This window comes from Chroicocephalus ridibundus, chromosome 4 (assembly GCF_963924245.1).
Source record: "Chroicocephalus ridibundus chromosome 4, bChrRid1.1, whole genome shotgun sequence".
Lineage (NCBI taxonomy): Eukaryota > Metazoa > Chordata > Aves > Charadriiformes > Laridae > Chroicocephalus > Chroicocephalus ridibundus.
The window spans coordinates 74557008-74576728 of record NC_086287.1 but is presented as its reverse complement, the minus strand read 5'-3'; the positions used below and the strand labels follow the sequence as shown (position 1 = coordinate 74576728).

General features: G+C 47.6%; 1 protein-coding gene across 3 annotated transcripts in view; it reads left to right on the top strand.

Annotated features, from left to right (window-relative positions):
• Window positions 1-31: 31 nt before the first annotated feature.
• The window catches only part of WDR59 (WD repeat domain 59), a 50980-nt gene continuing 31290 nt past the window's right edge, over window positions 32-19721 (top strand). For 2 of the 3 annotated variants that reach the window (XM_063334180.1, XM_063334179.1), the window contains exons 1-11: window positions 32-179; window positions 4090-4139; window positions 6012-6147; window positions 9666-9751; window positions 10630-10710; window positions 12658-12695; window positions 14690-14778; window positions 15226-15342; window positions 16299-16376; window positions 17341-17497; window positions 19208-19287. In XM_063334180.1, the coding sequence (XP_063190250.1) occupies window positions 126-179; window positions 4090-4139; window positions 6012-6147; window positions 9666-9751; window positions 10630-10710; window positions 12658-12695; window positions 14690-14778; window positions 15226-15342; window positions 16299-16376; window positions 17341-17497; window positions 19208-19287 (966 nt within the window). In that variant the 5' untranslated portion in view covers window positions 32-125. Of the gene's footprint in view, window positions 180-689; window positions 955-4089; window positions 4140-6011; window positions 6148-9665; window positions 9752-10629; window positions 10711-12657; window positions 12696-14689; window positions 14779-15225; window positions 15343-16298; window positions 16377-17340; window positions 17498-19207; window positions 19288-19721 lie in introns of those variants that run through there. The other variant, XM_063334181.1, reaches the window with a different exon arrangement.

Genomic DNA, 19721 nt, shown 5'->3' with positions numbered 1-19721 from the left:
TGTGTGCCGGCCGGACTACATTTCCCAGCGGGCCCCACGCGGCGCGCACCCCGCTCCGCGCATGCGCGTTGCCGCCGGCACCGCCCCCGTCCCGCCGGCGTCGGGGGTTGCTGGGGCGGCCCAAGATGGCGGCGCGCTGGAGCAGCGAGAATGTGGTGGTGGAGTTCCGTGACGCCCAGGTCCGGAGGGAGAAGGAGGAGGCGGGGGGGAAAGGCTGCTGTCCGGGGGGCTGTCGCTCGGACCGACACTCCCGGGGACCGCCCTGGCCGTTCCCGCAAGGGGGACCTGGCCCCGGCGGCCCCGCGGGGCCTTTCACTGGTCTCGGAGCCCTGTGCGCGGAGATAATGCCTTAAATTCTAATCTTAATTAGGTCTTGAGTAGTTGTTTTTTTTAAAGTATATTGTCAGGCGTAGTAGAAGGTATTACTGCTTCCCACACGTCTTTCCTCTGAGCCCATTGTAACTACTTTCTTGGTTGCGATATAAATTGTTGAGTGTTGCTCAATTAGCAGGAAAAGCAGGCTATGCTTTTTTATAAATAGCAGAAAGGTCAGCTTTTGTTTTTGAAGTTGCCGTTTTCAGGAGAACTCCCTTCAGAGCTAGCTTATGTGCCCTCTTAGAAGCTATTCTGAGAAACGTGGTGTTTAAAGACGTTGGCGGTTGCTTAGCGAGGCTGGATCCGGTGGGTGAACTATGCACTGCTTCAGCAGGAAACCCAGAAAAGTTAAAAAAATAGGTCTGCAAACTCTTTCATCTTCCAGCAGTCTCAGCTCGGGCATCACCATTGCGGACAGGGGCACCGAGTCCCCCCTGCCCTCTGGAAGCTCACCAAGCCCTTCGCTTTTACACCTCAAAGGCTTTATATCGGTTATGTTTTCCTCCTGGAAGAAGTGTTAAAGCAGCCTTGTCTGCTGGTGAAGATTTGCTCTGGGGAAACCGGTAATGAGACAGGAAGGTACATCTTCCTAGCTCACCGATTCAGATTGCATCTGGCTCAGGAGATACGTGGCCTCACGATTTGATTGCGTATTCCTGATGACTGGTGTGTGGGAGTGGGGAGGGGAGAGAACAGGTGCTTCCATCCTCTTCTGCAGCAGTTGGTTTCAATCTTCATACGCTGTTGTGCAGGCGCATGCCTTAATAGAGAGGTTCACCACTGGTAATTTGGTCGCTTTGGTTTACTCCGGTGTAACGTTCTAGAGCCGTTCTGGCCTGCCTGCTCCCTTGTATGAAACCAGAGAGCTTCGGTGTCTGGGGCTGCCAGACTACTGCGTCAAAGCTAAACTCATTTATGTGTTTGTGCTTGAGGGTTTTTTAGGAGTCTGCACGAACATTTTTGCAGATGGGAAACCCGAGCTGGAGAAATTGAAACACCTTGGCTGTAATCATCCTGTACCGGGCTTGAGCTCTGCTTGTAGGCCACGCTATTGCCAAAATCCCTACCCCAAAACTGACTTACATGGAAACAAGAGTCAAAAGAGTGGGCAGCTGTTGCGTTTATGTCCCGTAGGTGCCCGCGAGCACTGCAGTTGTCTTTGTTCACCATGCCAGAGCGCATTGTGTGAAAACTACAGCACGTAACCGGCAACGTTTCGGAAGAACTCGGGGTAGTTTGGGGCCAGTATTGCCTACGAGCGTCATCTTTCTGTACAAGCTGACAGAGGTGGCAGTCTCTGTACTCTTCTGGTTTAGACGTGACCCACAGGCTCTTGTCAGGCTATCCGCACTATCAAAAGGAGAGAAAAGCTCACCACGTCCAATGGTGAAATAGTACCATTTGTACCAACTCAGTGTGTAGATGGAAAGTTAACTATGTGGGGAACTAGCCTTTCTTGCTAAGAGCTTGCAGCTCTTGAAAACCAGTATAGCCCTGGCAGATTGCGTTGGTCTGTTGCCTTTCAGGTGGAGAGAATTAAGCTAGATTCAAAAACTAATGTAAGTTCAGACATGAAAAGGTGTTTTCCTTGGCTTGCCTAGCAGAAATCAAGTGAAATGCCAAAGTAGATGTTTGAAGTCTGAGAAGATGCTGTGGGCTCAGAGCTGGTTTTCAAATGTGCAGTACTCCTACTGTGCTCGTTCGCATAATTGTTACTCATAAACAGCAATTCTAGCTATCCGGATGGTTGTTTTAGGATAAAAACTGCTTTCAGGTTGGTTTGTTCACTTTTAACTCCCCCCTTCCAGAAGGTTGTGCTGTGAAGACTGACGTGTTAATATACCAAGCACATTAAATAACAGCTGTTTGGGTTTTTTCCTGTTGCCTAGAGAAGACTATAGTATTGTAGGGAACAGTTTATTGCCATAAAACAGCTTCATTTGTGACCCACCAGAGTAGCAGCCTGACACCTGAAGCTTTTTACTTTGTTCTTACTGTTCAGTACACTTTGTGATGTTTGGTGCCTGGAAAAATGGTATACCAGTGTTCATTATTAAAAACAGTTTGTAAGGATTTATGAGATCCTGGTGCCAACACTAGAAAAAAATAAATTTGTATCTAAAATTAGCAGTCACTTTACATTGAAAGGGTTTTTCTCCTATCTTGAGGAAAAGTGGCCACAGCTGTATGAAATATGTCATCTCACTAGCTCTTCATCACACGAGAAAGTTCTGGTTTTAGTAATGGCTTTAATGATCCTCATTTTAATTCCTCAGAAGTGAAATGTGCATCATCTGGGAAAGCTTCCTTCCCCTGCTTGCTTTTTTTGTAAATGTTGTAACCCGCTTTGTTGTTTTGCAAGGTGCTGTGAAATCTAGGAAGCTGGAATTATTTCTTTACCATTTTTAGAGCTTCTTATTTACAGTGCGAGTTTTAGGATTGGGAAGACCTTGCTAGCAGACTGGATTTGCTACCTAGGAAAAAAACAATGAAAGCGTGTTGTTCCTGGAACAGCAAAACCGGTGAAACTCGGCTTGGTTGGAGTATAGATGTAAGCCCAGGGTTTACTGTGGGCTCCTGCTGAAACTCCGCAGGCATTTGTAGCTCTTTGCCATGCGGACTCTTGGTCTCTAGTGAAGAATGAGCCCGTGATGCTGTTTTACCCTTCGTTGGGGTACTTGCAAGCAGAAGATGGGGCCCTGCTTGAAAAATCTAGGGTTTTGTGATGGTTATTTTTCCTGTCGCACCTGATTGAAATGGAGTGGGATTCCCGTATTGCCTGTCAGGTTTTAGTGATGCTTATAAGTAGTAGCTGTGGGACATCCTGAAGTCTTGTTACGTCCGCGCTGAGAGTACTTAGCAGAATCCTGAACAGCAGCAGAGACATCCCGAGCCTTCAGAGAGGTGGCTTTGAAGATGACAGCAGTTTGAAGAATATGGGGCATATTCTGATTTGTACTGTGAATGCTAAAAACTGCATTGAAGTCATATCTATGTTTATGGGCCGAACTGTTCAGCTTTCCAAGTAAAATTTTCCTTTATTCTCTTTGCAATTAAATGAGATGATCGACCAATTCCATTCTGAATGAAAAGAGGGGGAGACGATGTTCAAACAGTTTTGTTTTGTTTTTCTTCTTAAGGCATTTAAGTTATCTTTTAGCCTTCTTGACAAGCAATGCCAAAGTAAATTCTGATGCCTCTTAGCCATCTCTCATTTTTGGAGACCAGCCATAGACAAATGGTTGCACTTCTATCTCCTAGTACATATATAATTAAATCTGGCCCTGCAATGGAAGAGAGAGAGACTGAGAAAGCTCCTGAGCAGGAGCGGGGGCTGATTAATACGGATTATTAGAGATTGCTGATTGAAAGGCTGCAGCTGTGATTGCCATAGTGGGGAGAAGGGAGCACGGTCGCAGAGCTTGTAATGGTGTCTGCCAGGTCGTGTCTTCAGTTTACTCTAACAAAGATGTTTTCTGTGCGCTATCCTGCCTCCCAAAATCAACTGCTACACCCCGTCATCCATTTCTGCTTCTCTAAGGGGACATTACTTCTGCCATCCCTGACAGATATCAGCCTTGACTCTTACCATAGCAGTTTATACCGTGAAGATGAGCCGGCAGGTTTTCCAGTGAACTCCTCCCCAAAGCTGTGTGACTGAGAAGCTGACCTGACAGGTATAATTTAGTTTTGTTCTCTGTTTCTTATTAACAGGCGACTGCGATGTCAGTGGATTGCCTGGGACAGCATGCAGTACTCTCAGGGTGAGTATGACAGTCCCCATTAGAAATGTATGGCAGTCATTTCCACAAGCCAAATCAGCAACCTTCAGGCTGACCTCAATTGAAGGTCTGATGTATTGTTTCAGAAAGGTGCAGCTGAATTCTGTTCCAGGCTTGATGAAGAGGATTCTGGGTCACATTTCCACTGGGATACAGAGTGGAAAGCCAGCAACGACAGCAATGCCATCATGGCTTTCCTGATACATGCTTTCCCAAATCTGCTTGTGGGAGGTGGAGCATCATGAAGTACTGTTTGGATTCTACTTGAAATACAGATTAAATCATTTCCTTAAGACCAGATTTGTCCCAAATATTCCCATGGTGTACTTGGGCAGAGGAGCCAGGCTCTCTAACCCGCTCTTCTGCTGGTTCAGTGTGGAATGATACTCAATGAGAGCAGTAGGTGCCCTAGACTTCAAACAGCTCAGCAGTTGCCTGCCCAGCTGCCAGTACTAACTGGCCCAGCTATTCCCGTCCCACTGTCAGTGACACAATTACCACACCAATTAGGGTGCTCACTTCAAATTCAGGATTGCATGTGTGCAGCTGACCTTTGGTCAGTCTTTGAGGAAATGGGTCCTTTGATAGAACTCAAAGGCCCGCTCGCTTCTATGTAAACCCTTAGTTTGGCAGCTCTGTGCAGGAATAACCACCTCAGCAGCTGGTTTGGGTCTAACTTGATGCCTCTTCCTTCTTACACTTGCCCAGTTTCATGGCTTGCTTATTTGGGCTGACAGCAAGCTGGGGACCGCCTGTCTGCAATTCCACATCAGGCCTGTGACCCTCTGCTTTTCACGCTTCTGCGTGCTCCACAGCCCTTCAGGATTTGCCTTCTTTCTTTAAAAGCTGTGTGAGGGCCTCAGTGGGCTCAGCATCTTTGCTCTTCAGACTAGGGAGCCCTGAGGACTTTGGTCTGGAAAGGCAGCAAAGATGTTCTTTATGTTCCTTCTCTTGGGAAAATTCACAGTGCTCAGAGCAGCTGTGGGCTTGCTAAGCAGCTGACATGTGTGATGCTGGTGTGGTTAATTATACATGGTTCAATATGTTTTGGTGCTGGTCTTCCATTAGAGTTCAGCTGGCTCTCAGTTATTTCTGGGCGGTTTATCTTGCTTGTAGGATGAATCACACTGTGGAGGGAATGATACCTTGCCTAGCTTTGCGGGGAGTTGGCCACATCCAGCAGGATGTTTGAGCTCAGGTTTAACATCATGCAAATATATCTCTGCAGCGTATAGGGTTAGCTCAGGTAAGTAATATAACCAGAGCAGTGCAGTGCTGTGTCCACCCACGTTAATGAGCTGCTGCAGCTGAGCTGGCTCTGTGCAGGTGTACTTGTACTGTCTGCGGAACCAAGCCCCCAAACAGCGTGCTGTGGAAGGGTGCAGCCACCTAGAATCATCTTGTGTTTGTCAAGGCTCATTAGCTCTTGCTCAGAGCAACCTCTCCAGACTGAAGCTGGCTCCCATGAAGCTATTGCGTTGTGTTGCGCTCCCAGCCCTGGGCCACCTTGGCGCTGCTGCTGCTGCAGGATTAGGCCAGCAAAGTGCATTTGGATGTGTTTGCACCATTTCGCAGCGCTTTTCTTTAGTATCCTAGTTATCTGTGTTTTTCTGTGGTCTGATCATTACATTTGCAAATTCTGCCTAATTTCAGTGTGTCTTTTCATATATTATTTTAAACGTAGCCCTCTTTGAAGTATGTGGTCAAATGTAGTGTTCTCAGGAATAGTATTTTCATCTGTCTTGTCAAACGCTTCTCTTCTTTGGCCCTCTAGGCACAAGGCTGTGAGCTCCATGTGAGCTTGGGACGTTGGGATCAGTCCTGTGTGATACAGCCTCTTTGTGTGTCTTGCAGCCGCCGTTTCCTCTACATAGTCAACCTGGATGCGCCAAATGAGGGTCATCGAAAGATCTCCCGACAGAGCAAGTGGGACATCGGGGCAGTGCAGTGGAACCCCCACGACAGCTACGCGTACTACTTTGCAGCTTCGGTAAGTGCATCTATTTAAAAGCTGTAACTCAGCATCTTCCCTGGTCTTTCATGGCTGGACTTCTGCAGACTTGGAAGGCCGTGTGGAGCTGGCACGGGCATGCCCCTGCAAGTCACATTGCAAGACCAAGGCCTAACTCTGATTTACTGCCTGTGGGGTATTTGGCTTGATGGTTCTCAGTTATTGGTCAGTCAGTGTTGAATCTAGTTTTGCTTGCTTGTCTTTTATAAAACACCTTGCCAAATAAATCAGGCATCCAGACGGTCCTTTTCTGGAAGGAAGGGGGGGATGTGCTCTCTTTGTAACTTCCATTCTGTTACGAGATTTGTGCACTTATTGAATTTCTTGCTCTGTGCTGTTTTGTTTTCACCTCCTTGCCTTCCTGGTGGGATGTGGTGCACCAGGCAACCTGTAAATAGCACAAGTCAATACTGGCTCACCGCTGTAACAATCTGGGTTTGCAGATGGGCAGGCACCGGGTCCGTGAGGAGCTCTTAACTCAGTGTGTGGAGAAGTAAATAGGCTGGTCTGAAGGAAGCGGTAGTGGCCATCTGAGATTTGAGTGCGGTTTTTAGCTCCGACTTGTACTCAGTCTATCATGCTCTGTAGCTTCTTCACCCAAAGCCCTGAGCTTCTGCTAGTTGCCCTCTTAGCCATCCACCACAACACTGCAGCAACCGGCACTAGCCAGGCACAGACTGTTCTCATGGCGGGGTGTTGCATCTGCTTTTATAGCCTGAGAGTCCTAGAATAGCTGGGGGTGGAGAGGTTTAATCTATTTTTTTTTTCTTTGAGAAAACACTTAGCTGAAGGTGGTTTCCTGGGATTTTTGTTCCTTTTGCTCCCTGGACTGGCTGCGATTGAAATTAAAGGCAGTCTTAAAAGTGGAGCAGTGTTGTCGGTTAGGAGCTTTTGCTTGTTTGCTCTCTGACATTCCCCAGCCTGTCTCCTCCCAGCTCTGGTACATGACTGACATCTTAAAGGTGCCTTCAAGCAGCATCTGCTTCTGAGTGCAGAGTTAGTAAAACTTGCAAAAAGGTGTCCTTCAGTGCCACTTCTGGATACAATCTGTGAAAATCAAAACCAAGTAAGGAAACGTGCTGTGCAGGCCACGAGCAGAGCAGGAAAGCTTCTTTTCAAACACACTGTGAAGGCAATATCCAGCAATCGGTTAATGCTGATCTGAGCAGGACCCAGCCGCAAAGGGCACCTGTGCCTATCTGAGCACTCCTGTCTCTTGCTGCACTGAGCAGACACAGGGACCCGTCTTGTTCCAGACTGAAACTAGGTGTAGCTGCCATCAAACCTTGCCGTTCCTGTTTATAAATGAAGATGCTAAGATGCTCAGCTGATTTAGATGTAGTTGCTGACACACATCAGTTGAGGAATCCCCAAGATAAGATCAGGCAGCTTTTCCCATTTGGGTCAGAAACAGCTCCTTTCCAGCCATCTCCCGGTTGGCTGGCATTTTGGTGCTGATGCAGTACAGCCCTTTCCTAGGACTAGAATTTAGGCTGTCTTCCTCAGAAGTGGAAAGCAGATTTACAGCACGTGCTCAGGTCCGTGTGTCCCAGGTCAGGTCTGGAGGCAGCATGGATGTGTTTGAGGGCCACACCTAAGGGGGCAAAGATGTGTTGGGAAGGCTAAATCAGCTTGGATTCAGCACTGTGAAGACATGATTTGCTACTTCTGGACTCAGGCTGGCTGTCGGTCCCCATGAGTCCAGAGTTGAGGTCGTCACATGTTCGGGTATGCCATGCAAGTGTTGTAGGCAGCCCCAAGAGTCCTGTCTCTCTGCATCCCCGTGGATGGAAAGGGAGTGTAAAAGGCTGCCATCCTGTTTACCAAGAGCTTCACCTGGTTTGCAGTGCTGTTAATTGTAAGTGGTGCAGGCAGAGGGGAAGCCTGTCCTTGTGTTTGGATAAGGGCTTCTTATTTTTTTAGCTTCTTTCCAGAAGGGCTGAAACGTGTCCTCTTGCTGTGCATGGCTGTGTCTGCCCTCTGGCTCAAGCACATTTCGGAAGACTCCTAAGCTGTTGTTTCAGAAATGTTACTGTTTTCCACCCTAGATCCTTGTTACTACTTTTGTGTGGTCACAAATGCTTGAACAAGAGGGTGATGAAATTGTTGGAAGCGTATACTGATACTTATCACAAGAAGCACATTTTTTTTTAGAAAATTGTGCTGGGAGGAGCTGCCCTTCTTCCACACCTGGTGCTACAGGAAACACTTCCCATGTGAAATGCCCCACTAAAAGTCTGCGAAACTTCTGGTGATCCTTACCTCGTAGCATCAGCTCTGGAGTCCTGGACAAATCCCGTTGGGTAATTTTGCTCTACCCCCTTAAATCCTTCTGTCAATGAGAAACATGCAAGGAGTTTTCCTTGCCTCGAGGTCTTGTGCAGCCCTGCTGTGAGCTATTAGAGAAATGCCATGTATTATTACTGAGCTGGGAGGAGACCTTCCATTTCAGGGAAGACTGGAGTGCTTTAGCCATCTGCAAGTTCAAATTCATATTGAGCAGTTTTGGGGTGAAAAAAAACCAAAACCCTGTCACAAAAGAAATGTAAAATAAGTCTTTTCTCTATTATCTTTTCCCTCATCTACTTCTGAGTTTGAAAGCAAAGGGCTAATGAAGATCAAATTTTGAAGTCATGTTATTTCTGGTTTTGCAAAATCAACACAGATTTTGAGTCATGGCCCAAAACCCACCAGGCTTGGTGCTATATATGCACCCAAAAAGGCAATTCCTGCCCCAGAAAGATTAGGGGTGGCTGAAGTGAATCTTGATTGAGGCAGAATATGAACTTAAAGCACAGTAACTAGGTTCAAGTAACTTTGTGTGTGGCTGCATTTGGGGGAGGATTTATTCCTGGAATGAGCGAAGAAGCCCTAAATAATGTTGTCATTGATTCATCTGCTTTGCTCCTGTGGTTTACAGTTAGTGATAAGCACTTAAGGCTTTTTTTCCTGGGCTGGCAAGGATGGAAGTACCCTTGAGGAGGTGACCTTGAAGCCACTAGACTGTACTGTTCGTGTTTGGCAATAGCCCTCATTATCCCAGAAGGGAACTGAGGGAGAGTCAAGGAGGACAAGCGGTGATCCATCATCCCCCTCACTGAAAACTCCAGTTGTGAATCTGAACGGACTGGCAGGGTATTCCTGCAGAGAGAATTTGGCTGCCTGTTGCCTGCAGTTACAGCACATTGTTAGGAAATAAAAGCTCCAAGAACATTATTTCGTGGAAACATTTTGCAATGGGACTTTCCCCCCCGCCCCGTCCCATTCTTGTGTATCTCCATTTTTAAGTGGGTGTAATTAAAGTGTGGGATTTTCAGAGTCCTTGCAGCCTGTAGGTTCATCTTTGCTCTTCTGCTTTGGGCAAGGACTTTGCTAATCACAGTGTGACTCATTGGTAACCGAGGTTGTTCAAACAGAAGGAAACCTGGTCCAGACACATGGATTCCTGTCCTACCTTGTTTGCCTGACACTGTCTCCTTTCTTCTGTCTTATTTCAGAGCAATCAGCGAGTCGACCTGTATAAGTGGAAGGAAGGTAGTGGTGAAGTTTGCACATCGCTGCAAGGACACACACGTGTGATCAGGTGAGGAGCAAGCTATGCTGCAGACAGCTGGGAGGAAAACGATGCGTTGTTTCATAGAAGGTGGAGCCTGTTTTTACTTATTTTTCTGGAGTATACTGCCTGCCCCTTTGCCCTGCTTTCCCATTTGGAGACGATGTCAGATGTGAAGCTGCTCACCCTCTCCTGGCTCCCCCCAGTACATCAGCTTAGCTCGAGTGTCATTGCCTTAGGCCGCTGTCCTTGTAATGAGCAGCAACCATCATCTGGGAAACAGACAGCAGCATGTTTAGTAAATTGAATCCCAGCCGTGTTTCTGTGTGATAGCAGCTTGATTAAAGCAGGTAAATCGCAAAGATCAAGTTCACAGCAAGTTACAGTGGTGCAGGGGAGATTTCTCCCTCTGGTTCTAGGGATGCACTTCAGTGTTGGGCTGGAAATGCAGGCGAAGCACTGTTTTTACTCCAGCTTCTGACTGTGGAGAGTAATCGCAGTCCTTGAAATGGCAGTTGTTTGAGCTTACTGGGGGCTGTTTGTGTCCCGGGTGTGCTTGGTGAGCCCAACAGGAAGGCATCCCAGAGCGAGGGCTTGATGCCAAGAGTGTGTGGTAACTGGGAGCTTCTGAGATGGTGTCCCTTTTCCTGTGGAGGAAAGAGCACACACACGATAGCTGTAACGTTCGGGGCTAGGAGGATGCTTCACTGGAACTTACTTAGAAGCATTTCATTGCTTCTCGGAATTTACTAAGAGAAATGATGAACTTGCTTTTCACTTAAAACGTTTCAGTAGGTGTCATGGAATGGCCATGAATTTGTTGGAGAAATGTACTGGGGGCTTGTGAGACGTTGATGCAAACTGTGTGCACTTTTCTTTGCTGATATACTATGATTTTGTATTTGCAGCGACTTGGACTGGGCGGTGTTTGAGCCAGACCTGCTGGTCACCAGTTCTGTTGACACCTACATCTACATCTGGGACATCAAGTAAGAATCAGTATGTTTCTGCACTACAGGGAAATCGTTGGACTCCTTTCCACAATTAGCAGCTTGCAGGGCAAAGCACGCGCTGATGGGTGCTGCTCTTCAGCTGTGCTTGCAGGGGCTTCATCTGCTCCCCAGAATCTCAAAGATGAGTTCTGTTCCCCTACTTTTAAGCCAGTTCAGAGTAAATGAAGGGCGGTAGAGTGGTACAGTTAAGCCACAGTCATGCTCCTGACTGGAAAAAATAACAACTGGCTTCACTCCCTGACCACTTCACATCTTTCCTCAGGACCTTTTCCTGGAACCAAAGGGTGTTCCTCAACTTGTTGGGGTTCTTCTAGCTGAATGAATGAGAACCTTTTCGTGATCCTGCAGCCGTTTTCCACTAAATTCAGCGATTGTTGCTGACTCTTCCTCAGTGATGGGAAAATTGGCAGTGGTATTCAGGAACCTTTTCCTGTTCATGCCTTCCCTTGATTCCTGGTGGCTCGTATCATGAATAATTTCAGGGTAACAGATCTTTCCGAACCCACTGGTATTAACCCTCCACATTTTATACCTGAGAAGCAAGGAGCTGGTGCTGGGACTCCTGGGTTCTCTTGCTGGCTGTACAGCGACTCTTTATGACCCCTGGCAAGTCGCTTTGTTCCTCTCTGCCTCTCTTGCTCAGTTATAATAGGAGGATAATTATATAACCCCACTGCACCAAGCTTCCCTGAGGCTTGTTTAGCTCCTATGAAGCACTTAGATCCTTCGTTAAATGGTGCTTGAGAACGGCAATATATTATTAATGTGTAATTAAAAGACATAGAGAGACAATAACTGCTGGTTGTGTTTTCCTGTGATACTATCTTAGTGCCGAGCAAAAAATAGAGTTCTCTGAAGGTTGTTATCAGGAGCCCTGCTTTAACTCTGTTGTGCCCTTCCATCTTGTGTCTGTGTGTGTCGCTTGTGCAGAAATCCTTGCTTAGGCACTCTCTGAGTAGCCTCTGCATCCCACTTGTGCTAGTAAGGTTTCTGAGCTTGCTGGGGCAGTGAGGTTCTGGGGCTGCTGGCCTCCAGCAAATGAACATCCTGCGGAAGCGTCTGTCTCTGATGGCACCCGAGGGAGGTAGCCCTGCTGTAAGGGCAGCTGGAAATACCCCGCTTAATTTTTCATACAAAATACCTTTTTGATTAGGCAGAAATTCTTAGAGGTTTAAGTGCAGTCCGTTCCAGAAAATGTTTTGCTTTTCAGCAAACACAAAAAGCTGAAGACAATATTCCTTACTTTCGCTGGCATTTTTCGTGAAAGGGCAGGTGAATTCCTGAGGAGTAAGGTCAAGGAGCAAATTATTGGCTTGATCCATGTCCTGGCAGTGAGGAGTTGTCATGGTGCTGCACTGGCTTCTGCCACCACAGAATTTGGTCTAGAGAGTCTGCACACAGCTGGGCTTATTTTCTACTAATTTTGTTGTTACATGCTAGACATGAAGTCTTTGCTCTGAAGTCACTGCTCCATCTGCCTTGAATCAGGGTCTGCAAAGGCTTGACAAACACATCAGTGGCTTTTGTCAAGTTTTTCCACAGCTCTTTGTTCCTTTTAATTCTCCTGGGAAAGGCTGTTTTGTTGCTTCCTGCAAGCAACACTCTGAGCCCAGTTCCCTTGCCTGCCCGGTTGCAACATGCCACACTTTGCACGTGTTTCTCCTCCCTCTAGTAGCCACCAGCTCCACTCTTTAGCAGTCCTAAACTTGCTGCTTTATGTGGTGGCAAAACAGGCTGTTGTCCTCCAGCTGGTCACCTTTGTCCTTATTCCATTTAACGTGGTGTATTTTGGTAAGCAGAAAGGCACATTAGCTCCCAAGAGGCAGGAATAAAACTTGTCCTGGAATAGCAGGGAGCTGAGTGGGGAGGCTGGACCTGCTGGGCTATGCTGTGGGTACTCACATTAGCCATGTTTTGTTTCAGAGACACTAGGAAACCTACAGTCTCCCTCTCTGCAGTCGGTAAGTATGGCGTGTGTGCGATATAGGCTTGTTTAATGCCTAAGTTTAGTGTTGTGTGCCCCTGCTGTTACTCCTCTCTCCCTTCACTCTCAGAGGCTGAACGTGGCAGAGTATGGAAGTGCCCCCACGGGTGATTGTCCCATGTAGTAGCAGCCTGAGGGGCTCCAGGTCACAGCTGCTTTTAGAGGAGCAGAAGGGATGGTCAGCCCTGGGAGGTTCCCGGACGTGGAGGGCAGTGGTGGTGCTTGGACTGTCTGTCCTAAAATTGGTGGACAGTCACGTGGCGTTTGTGCCTTCTAGACATGAGTAGCTTCTTTGCTAAACCACCCTCTTGTGCTCCTTGTCCTGTGTTGTCGGTCTGCAGTTTCGTCATGTCCTTTTATGTTTGATTGAATCAGCTGAGAAACTGAATTGCACCCCAGGCAGTGGCATTGAATGCTGCCTACTGCCAGCCTGCCCTCTTGCTTACTGAGGGGCTGGGGACATTCGCGGCTGTATCTGCTTCGCTGGGGCACCTCCAATGTGCGGGCAGCTGCAGCGGTGACACAAAGGTGCTCTTTTTGGGCTGTGCTGGCTCTGGAAAGGCACTTGTCATGGCTGTTGGCAGTGCGACTGTCCAGGCGCCTGTAATACCGCCCACTGGCAGGTGCTGTGTGTCAGTCCTCAGCGGCTGCGTGTTGGAACTGGGCAAAGTACAGATGACGAGCTGAACCTCCTTTTCCTTAGTTACTGTCCCCAGTATTACAGAAATCCTTGTAACACATATCTTTCATGCCCTGCTGCTTTGATCTCCTTAGGCTACACATTTGCAGTGGCTTCCCCTTCCCTCCCAGCCAGCAAACCTCTTTGTCACAGCGATGCAAAAACCTTACTGAATTAGAAGCAGCATTCCATTCTGGTGCCTGGGCTGAGGTTTCATGGGTCAGCTGAGCCAGAAGCTAGCTCCCCAGAAAGGTTCCATCCTCCTTTGCCCCATTCTGTTTAGGGCTATGTACCCATCAACAAGTGGATCGAATCAATCAACTGGCAGCCCATTTGCAGCTTTTTTTTTTCTTTTTTTTTTTCCCCCTTGGACTAGCTTTTTGCCAGGTTGTCAGGGTGAATCTGCTCACCATGCAGCAGGAGGAGGGTCGTGAAGGTGGGGAATAGCAGCAGTCTAAGATACCTTTAGCTCTCTCATGGACCTCACCTTTCTGATAGCTTAAAATGTTTTGAAGATACTGGCAGAATAAGGGTAAACAGAACATGTATTTATCTTACAACATCTGAATAATCAACTGAAGCTGTATTTTGCTTCTTACTAGAAATAACCAGCCAACTTGTGATTTTTAGGCCTTTGACTGAGTCCTTTGTGATATCATATCATATCTGGACCATCATCCAGTTTCTTTACAATGCCCTTGGTGTCTTTGACTTTTGTCGTGTATTTTGGCAGTTGGGCCTTCTGATCCACCCAGTGAGTCGATCTCCAACTGGCCAGACGCGAGGTCCACCCACACTACAGCCTTCTTCTACGCCTATATTTTAATAATAGATCAATAACACTGGCTCCCTGTCTAGCATCAGATAGTATAGAGGGTGTTGGGGGCACAAATGAATCAATCCTTGAGCACCTGGAAGCAGCTCGGATGAAAACGGAAGGGATTTGGGAGGGGAGTGATGAACCTGCAGTTCTTGTCTGCAGGAAGTTGCTCCATCTGAGCTAATGGACCTGAGTATTTTAATGAGGTACAGCCTATGGCTAGAAATTGTGATGGAGATCTCTGAGCATGTAACCAAAACACTCTTACTTTGAGGTCTTCAGGACACCAACGCGAAGCTGAGGAATCGGGAGTTAGTAATTTTCACGACATCCTTCATGCTGGCTTCTGGGATATCTTTCCTCTGAACTGCCTTTCCTGTGCTAAGAGCAGCAGCTCTAAGCCCAGGTCAAGGATCTGTTGTGCCATTTACTTTTTAATTGCTTGTTTTGACCTGCTCTGTTTGTGCTACAGCTGGAGCTTCCCAGGTGAAATGGAACAAGAAGAATGCCAACTGTTTAGCAACAAGCCATGATGGGGATGTTCGAATATGGGACAAAAGGGTGAGCTGAGGGTCCCTTGAGCAGCCTGTGCACATTCCCACCTGCCCGATACAGACATCCCTCTGTCCACAGATAAATACTGAGAAAAACGTACTACTTTATCCCAAATCTCTCTTGCAGGTTGATTTAATTAGAATTGTGAGCTCATAAGCCTGAAGAGAGCATGTAGATGGCCACCTTCCCCAGAAATTGTGCCCATTAACATTTTGATCTCATAGTACTTAACTGTTTTACTGAGTATAAAGTATGGTTCAGGGCTACATGTGGCTGGAATTTGCCACACCTTCACAGGACCTTTCCTTCAACTACTTTTGCTGAGCTATTTGCCTTTCCCCAGCAGGAGGGTGTTCTACCTCTTGCCCTTGTTAAAGTGTTTCTTTTTATGACAAAGAGCTGGACCAAATTTTAGGAGTCCTGAGCTGAGAAGGAAAATGTCTCTCCTTGCAGAAACCCAGCACTGCAGTAGAGTACTTGGCAGCTCATCTCTCTAAAATCCATGGTCTGGATTGGCATCCTGACAACGAGTATACGCTGGCCACTTCCAGCCAGGACAACTCTGTCAGGGTAAGTGTTGCTTCTGGGACTCCTGCTTGGGAGATGTCAGCGTGGTGGAGCGGATCCCCTTCTGCTGCTGCTGGAGTTTTGTGGAGTGCTTGCCATTGGCAAGATCTCGATCCTTGGTTTTCGGTTTCTGGCAGCCTGTGTGTGTTGAGCCAGGGGTGCGCTTACAAAACAGGCGGAGAAATCATTGCAGGATGGGTGCACATATGTTTGCCACATATCCGTGGTGGTTTGGGCAGTACTGAAACTGAAAACAACCGCCTCTGCCTGTTGCTTGCCAGGAGGGAGCTGGCCGCGCATGCCAGAAGAGCCTTCTCCCCAAAATGCAGTGTTGCCACCCTCAAGCTGCTCACAGCAACTTTGGGGGAGGCATACTCCAGCCCCTGGGGTTCCCAAACTCATGTTGAATGGGGTTATCAATAAGAGACTGCCTGCAAGCGTTGCTGTGCAAGGCCTTTTACTTGGGGGGAAATAGTGTGCTTTGTGTGTCAGCCAAATGGAGTTCATTCACATTTAGCTAAGCTCTGAGGCAAATGCAATTGATGTGTAGTCTAGCAAAGGAAAAGGTTAGATTCTTCATTACAAAATTAGCAGTAACAGCAGGGGGGGCCTGCCTCCAGTCTGGACTGGCACATTGGCTGGGAGCCTGCAGGGTACCTTATAGCTCTGAAAGCCCAAGCAGGCTGCCTGGCTCCCTGCTCTAATTACTCAAGCTATGATCGCTGTGAATATGACCCCTAGTCACTTGTTATCTAAGGGATGCTGCCAGATGCTGATAGCTTGATATTTGTCCTTTGGGGCCATCTCTGCTGTTAATGAATGGGATTACTAATGATGCTGCGGGCATCCTGGCATGTTTTTTTGCTCTGTTGTATCTGCAAGCCACATGGAAAACTGCAGCCTGAAAGTATAGCCAGCTGACTCCTGCCTTTGCTTGTCTTTTTGGTTTTTTTTGGAAGTTCTGGGATTACCGTCAGCCTCGGAAATACCTCAATATCCTTCCCTGCCAGGTTCCCGTCTGGAAGGCAAGATACACGGTGAGTGAGAAACTCCCACCAGCCCCACTTGTGCTGTGAGAGCAAATGCACAAAGAGATGTTAAATAAAGAACTGCTGAAGGGCTTCTCACCAGTTCTACTGCTGGACGTGATTAAGTTGATTTTTAAAATCCCTCTTGGTGCTTAAAAGGCCTAGAAAGGCAATGTCTGCAGTGGGGGCACTTGGGAAAAGGAATGACTAGCAGTGTGAGATCCCCGGTCTTTGGCATCATCCTCCTGGGGGGGAAAAAACCCAGGCTGCTGCTCTCGCTGGCCTGTTTTTCCACTCAGCTTCGGTATTGGTACTTGTTGCACAGAACAATGCAGCTGTCTTCTGCCCTCTCCGAGTTACTCCTCTACTTCCAAGGTTTCCAAGTGTGCCACAGTGGGCTCTTACAGCATACGAAATCCAAGAACTGCTGCTTTTTATAGAGCAAGCACCCAGCCGCGTGAAGCTAAGGCTTCTTAACATCAGTCGTATCCCCTCTCTCCCCCAGACATCTGAACGTGGCCTGAAATCAGTGTGTGCCTTCAGTCTTTGATCCCCATCCCCATGGTGCGGGGTGTAGGACTGGGTTTCAGTGTTCCTCTGAGCGTCGTGAGCCCTGAGCAGCTGCTGGAGGCTCAGTCCCCAGGCAGCAGTTCTTGCAGCTCCAGGCAAATTGGCAAGGGATCCCACGTGAAAACTCAAGGGTGAAATCCCTCCAGCCTCACAGCTGAAAAGTGAGGCAGCACCAGAAAGAAATGGTAGTTGAATATCTCCATGCACTACATCTTATCCCTTGTAAGACACCATTTTCACGCAGCAATTGCCTTGGACCCTCCCAATTTTAGGCCTGATTCTGTTTTGTGCTGAGCTCCTTTAAAACCCTTCTTGGTGGGAAAAGGGAAAAATTAGAGTATGATAACAGTGGCGTGGGAGCATAATTCCCCAAGGCTAACTGGAAGGATGTTTCTCTCTCAAGCCTTTCAGCAATGGGCTGGTGACAGTGATGGTCCCCCAGCTCCGGCGAGAGAACAGTCTCCTTCTCTGGAATGTCTTTGACTTGAACACACCTGTCCACACTTTCGTGGGACACGATGACGTGGTGCTGGAGTTTCAGTGGAGGAAGCAGAAAGAAGGTGAGTTCAGGGCTGGGTGTTCTCTCTCCCCTGTGCTAACCGGGGGCGTGGAGGCCTGGCTCCTGGTTGTGGTGCTTATGCTCACAACGTTTGACTCTTCTCTTTCCTTGGAGTAGCTCCTACCCGCTTTCCTGCCCTGCCTCAAGTTGCAGCTGTTTTGTGCTTGTTTTATGGCACTGCCGGGAGAAGCATTGCCCTTTGTTTCCATGCTAACAAAGCAAATCTACTGAATGCTGAGTGGGTCAGCGAATGCTGAGTGGGTCAGCGGTGACTCTAATTGCTTCCACTCTCCTGTCAGTCTATTTTTAAATGGATCTTTCAGAATAAATTGTACAAGCTATTAGATGGGTGCACCCTCCCCCTGCTCAGAGCTGCAGGCTGACCAGTTAACCCCTCAAATCACTGCCGAGATCAACAGCCTCCAGCGTATCCCAGACCCAGCAAACCCACCTTATCTGGTGCTGGCAAAGGCAGGGCAGGAAGAGCGTGGGATAAAGAGGCTGCTGTGAAGAGTTCAATCCTGACTAAATTTTCCAGTGTAGGCAGCTAAATATAGGAGATTCCGTGTTAGAGGTTGGATAACCACACAGAGCACAGCTTTGTTTCCAGCACCTCAGCTGCCAGTGACAGAACAAGCACGTCTGGCTTTGGTGTCACTTGTGGTACTGCTTTGCAGTGCTGTGTCAAAGTCCTGGTCCAACCCTCTGCCACCAGCTGCTGGAGCAATTCAGTTAAGTCACCTCCTTCTTTATACCTTGCTTTTCCTCTTTCAGAAAGAGGAGAGTGATACAGAACCATGTTAGGAGCTGGAGGCGCAGTCTAAGACCGCTTGTGAATGAACATTCAAGCAGGCTGGAACCACAGTTGTGTTGCCTTAGCTGAGTTAATAAATATATATCTGAGGCTGGAAGTCACGTTCATCTCGAGCAACATAAATCAATCATATGAGCATTCCGAGTCCGCCTCAATGCGGAGACAACCAAGATAGCGCAAATCTCCTTCCACAGAGTCTGCTGTGCTGTATTTAGACAGTCGCTGTGCCTCAGCAGAGGGGTGTAGGAAGCAGCTGTGCAGCAGCAAATTCTTAAGCGTAGCAGCTGTTTGACAAGGGAAACTTAAACTGTATCACAAGGCCTAAACATGGGCATAAATAAGTCTGTGTACCTTCATCTGTTGGTAGATAGTATGTGACTAGATGTATTTCATTACAACCTGAACTTGTCTTAGCATCATCCAACTCTTTCAGAAGGAAAAAGGGGGAAGGTAAAACCAGCTTCTCTTAGCTTAGAAATGTTTTAAAACCTCTGCATCTTGAAACAGATATGATGAACTAAAAGATATTTTGACTTTACAGTTATTGTAAAAATAAATGTTTCTCAGCTATGTTATTTCTTCTATTTAAATAAGTGTTGTAGTATGTCTTGTTCATTCCTAGTTGGAAAACTTGCATCGCATTCATTATACTTACTGTGGACTTTTCACCTGTAAATTATACCCCATTGAGAGGCGTGGTAATGATGGTGCAGGGAGGCATAAAGGCTGAGGCAGCCAGGTGAATTCAAAGCGGAACAGGACTCACTCTGCCCTTCAGTTTAGTGCCTTATCCGTTGGAGCTCCCTGCTGGCTTGCTAGAATCTGTTTCCACTGAATGCAGGGCTGAGATAGTCTGTGTTTTCAGCAGGGTCAACAAGCTGTTTCTGTCCTTTTCAGGTTCCAAAGACTACCAGCTGGTTACGTGGTCCCGTGATCAGACTCTGAGGATGTGGCGGATTGACTCTCAGCTGCAGAGGGTATGTAAACACTTTTGCTCTTGAACTGTAGACGGTTTTCTTACAGGCTGGATTCACCTCCCTTTCCTTGCACTCCCGGTCACTCCTCTGAATATCCTAGAGCTGCAGACACAGCAGCCAGCTGCCACTTCACTTTCCTCTTCAGCTCCAGCCCAGAAACGTCCCCAAGGAGACCCTTGATGAGGCCTCACTGTTTCTGTGCCTCAAGAGCTTCTGTGGAAGTGCAAGGCCACTTCGTATAACAGGGAGAGTAGAAGTCATTTGGGGAAGGCGGAGATCAGTTACTGCTTGCGTTGCCTCTGAAGATGCCACCTCCATGGCTGCAAGACTGTATGCCTCTTTGTTGGCATTGTAGGTATCAGGTAAATGTAGGGATTATGCCCTCAGTTCCTCTCCTTGTTTCCTTTGCCTCTTAGCCTGGTGCAGGCAGGGTT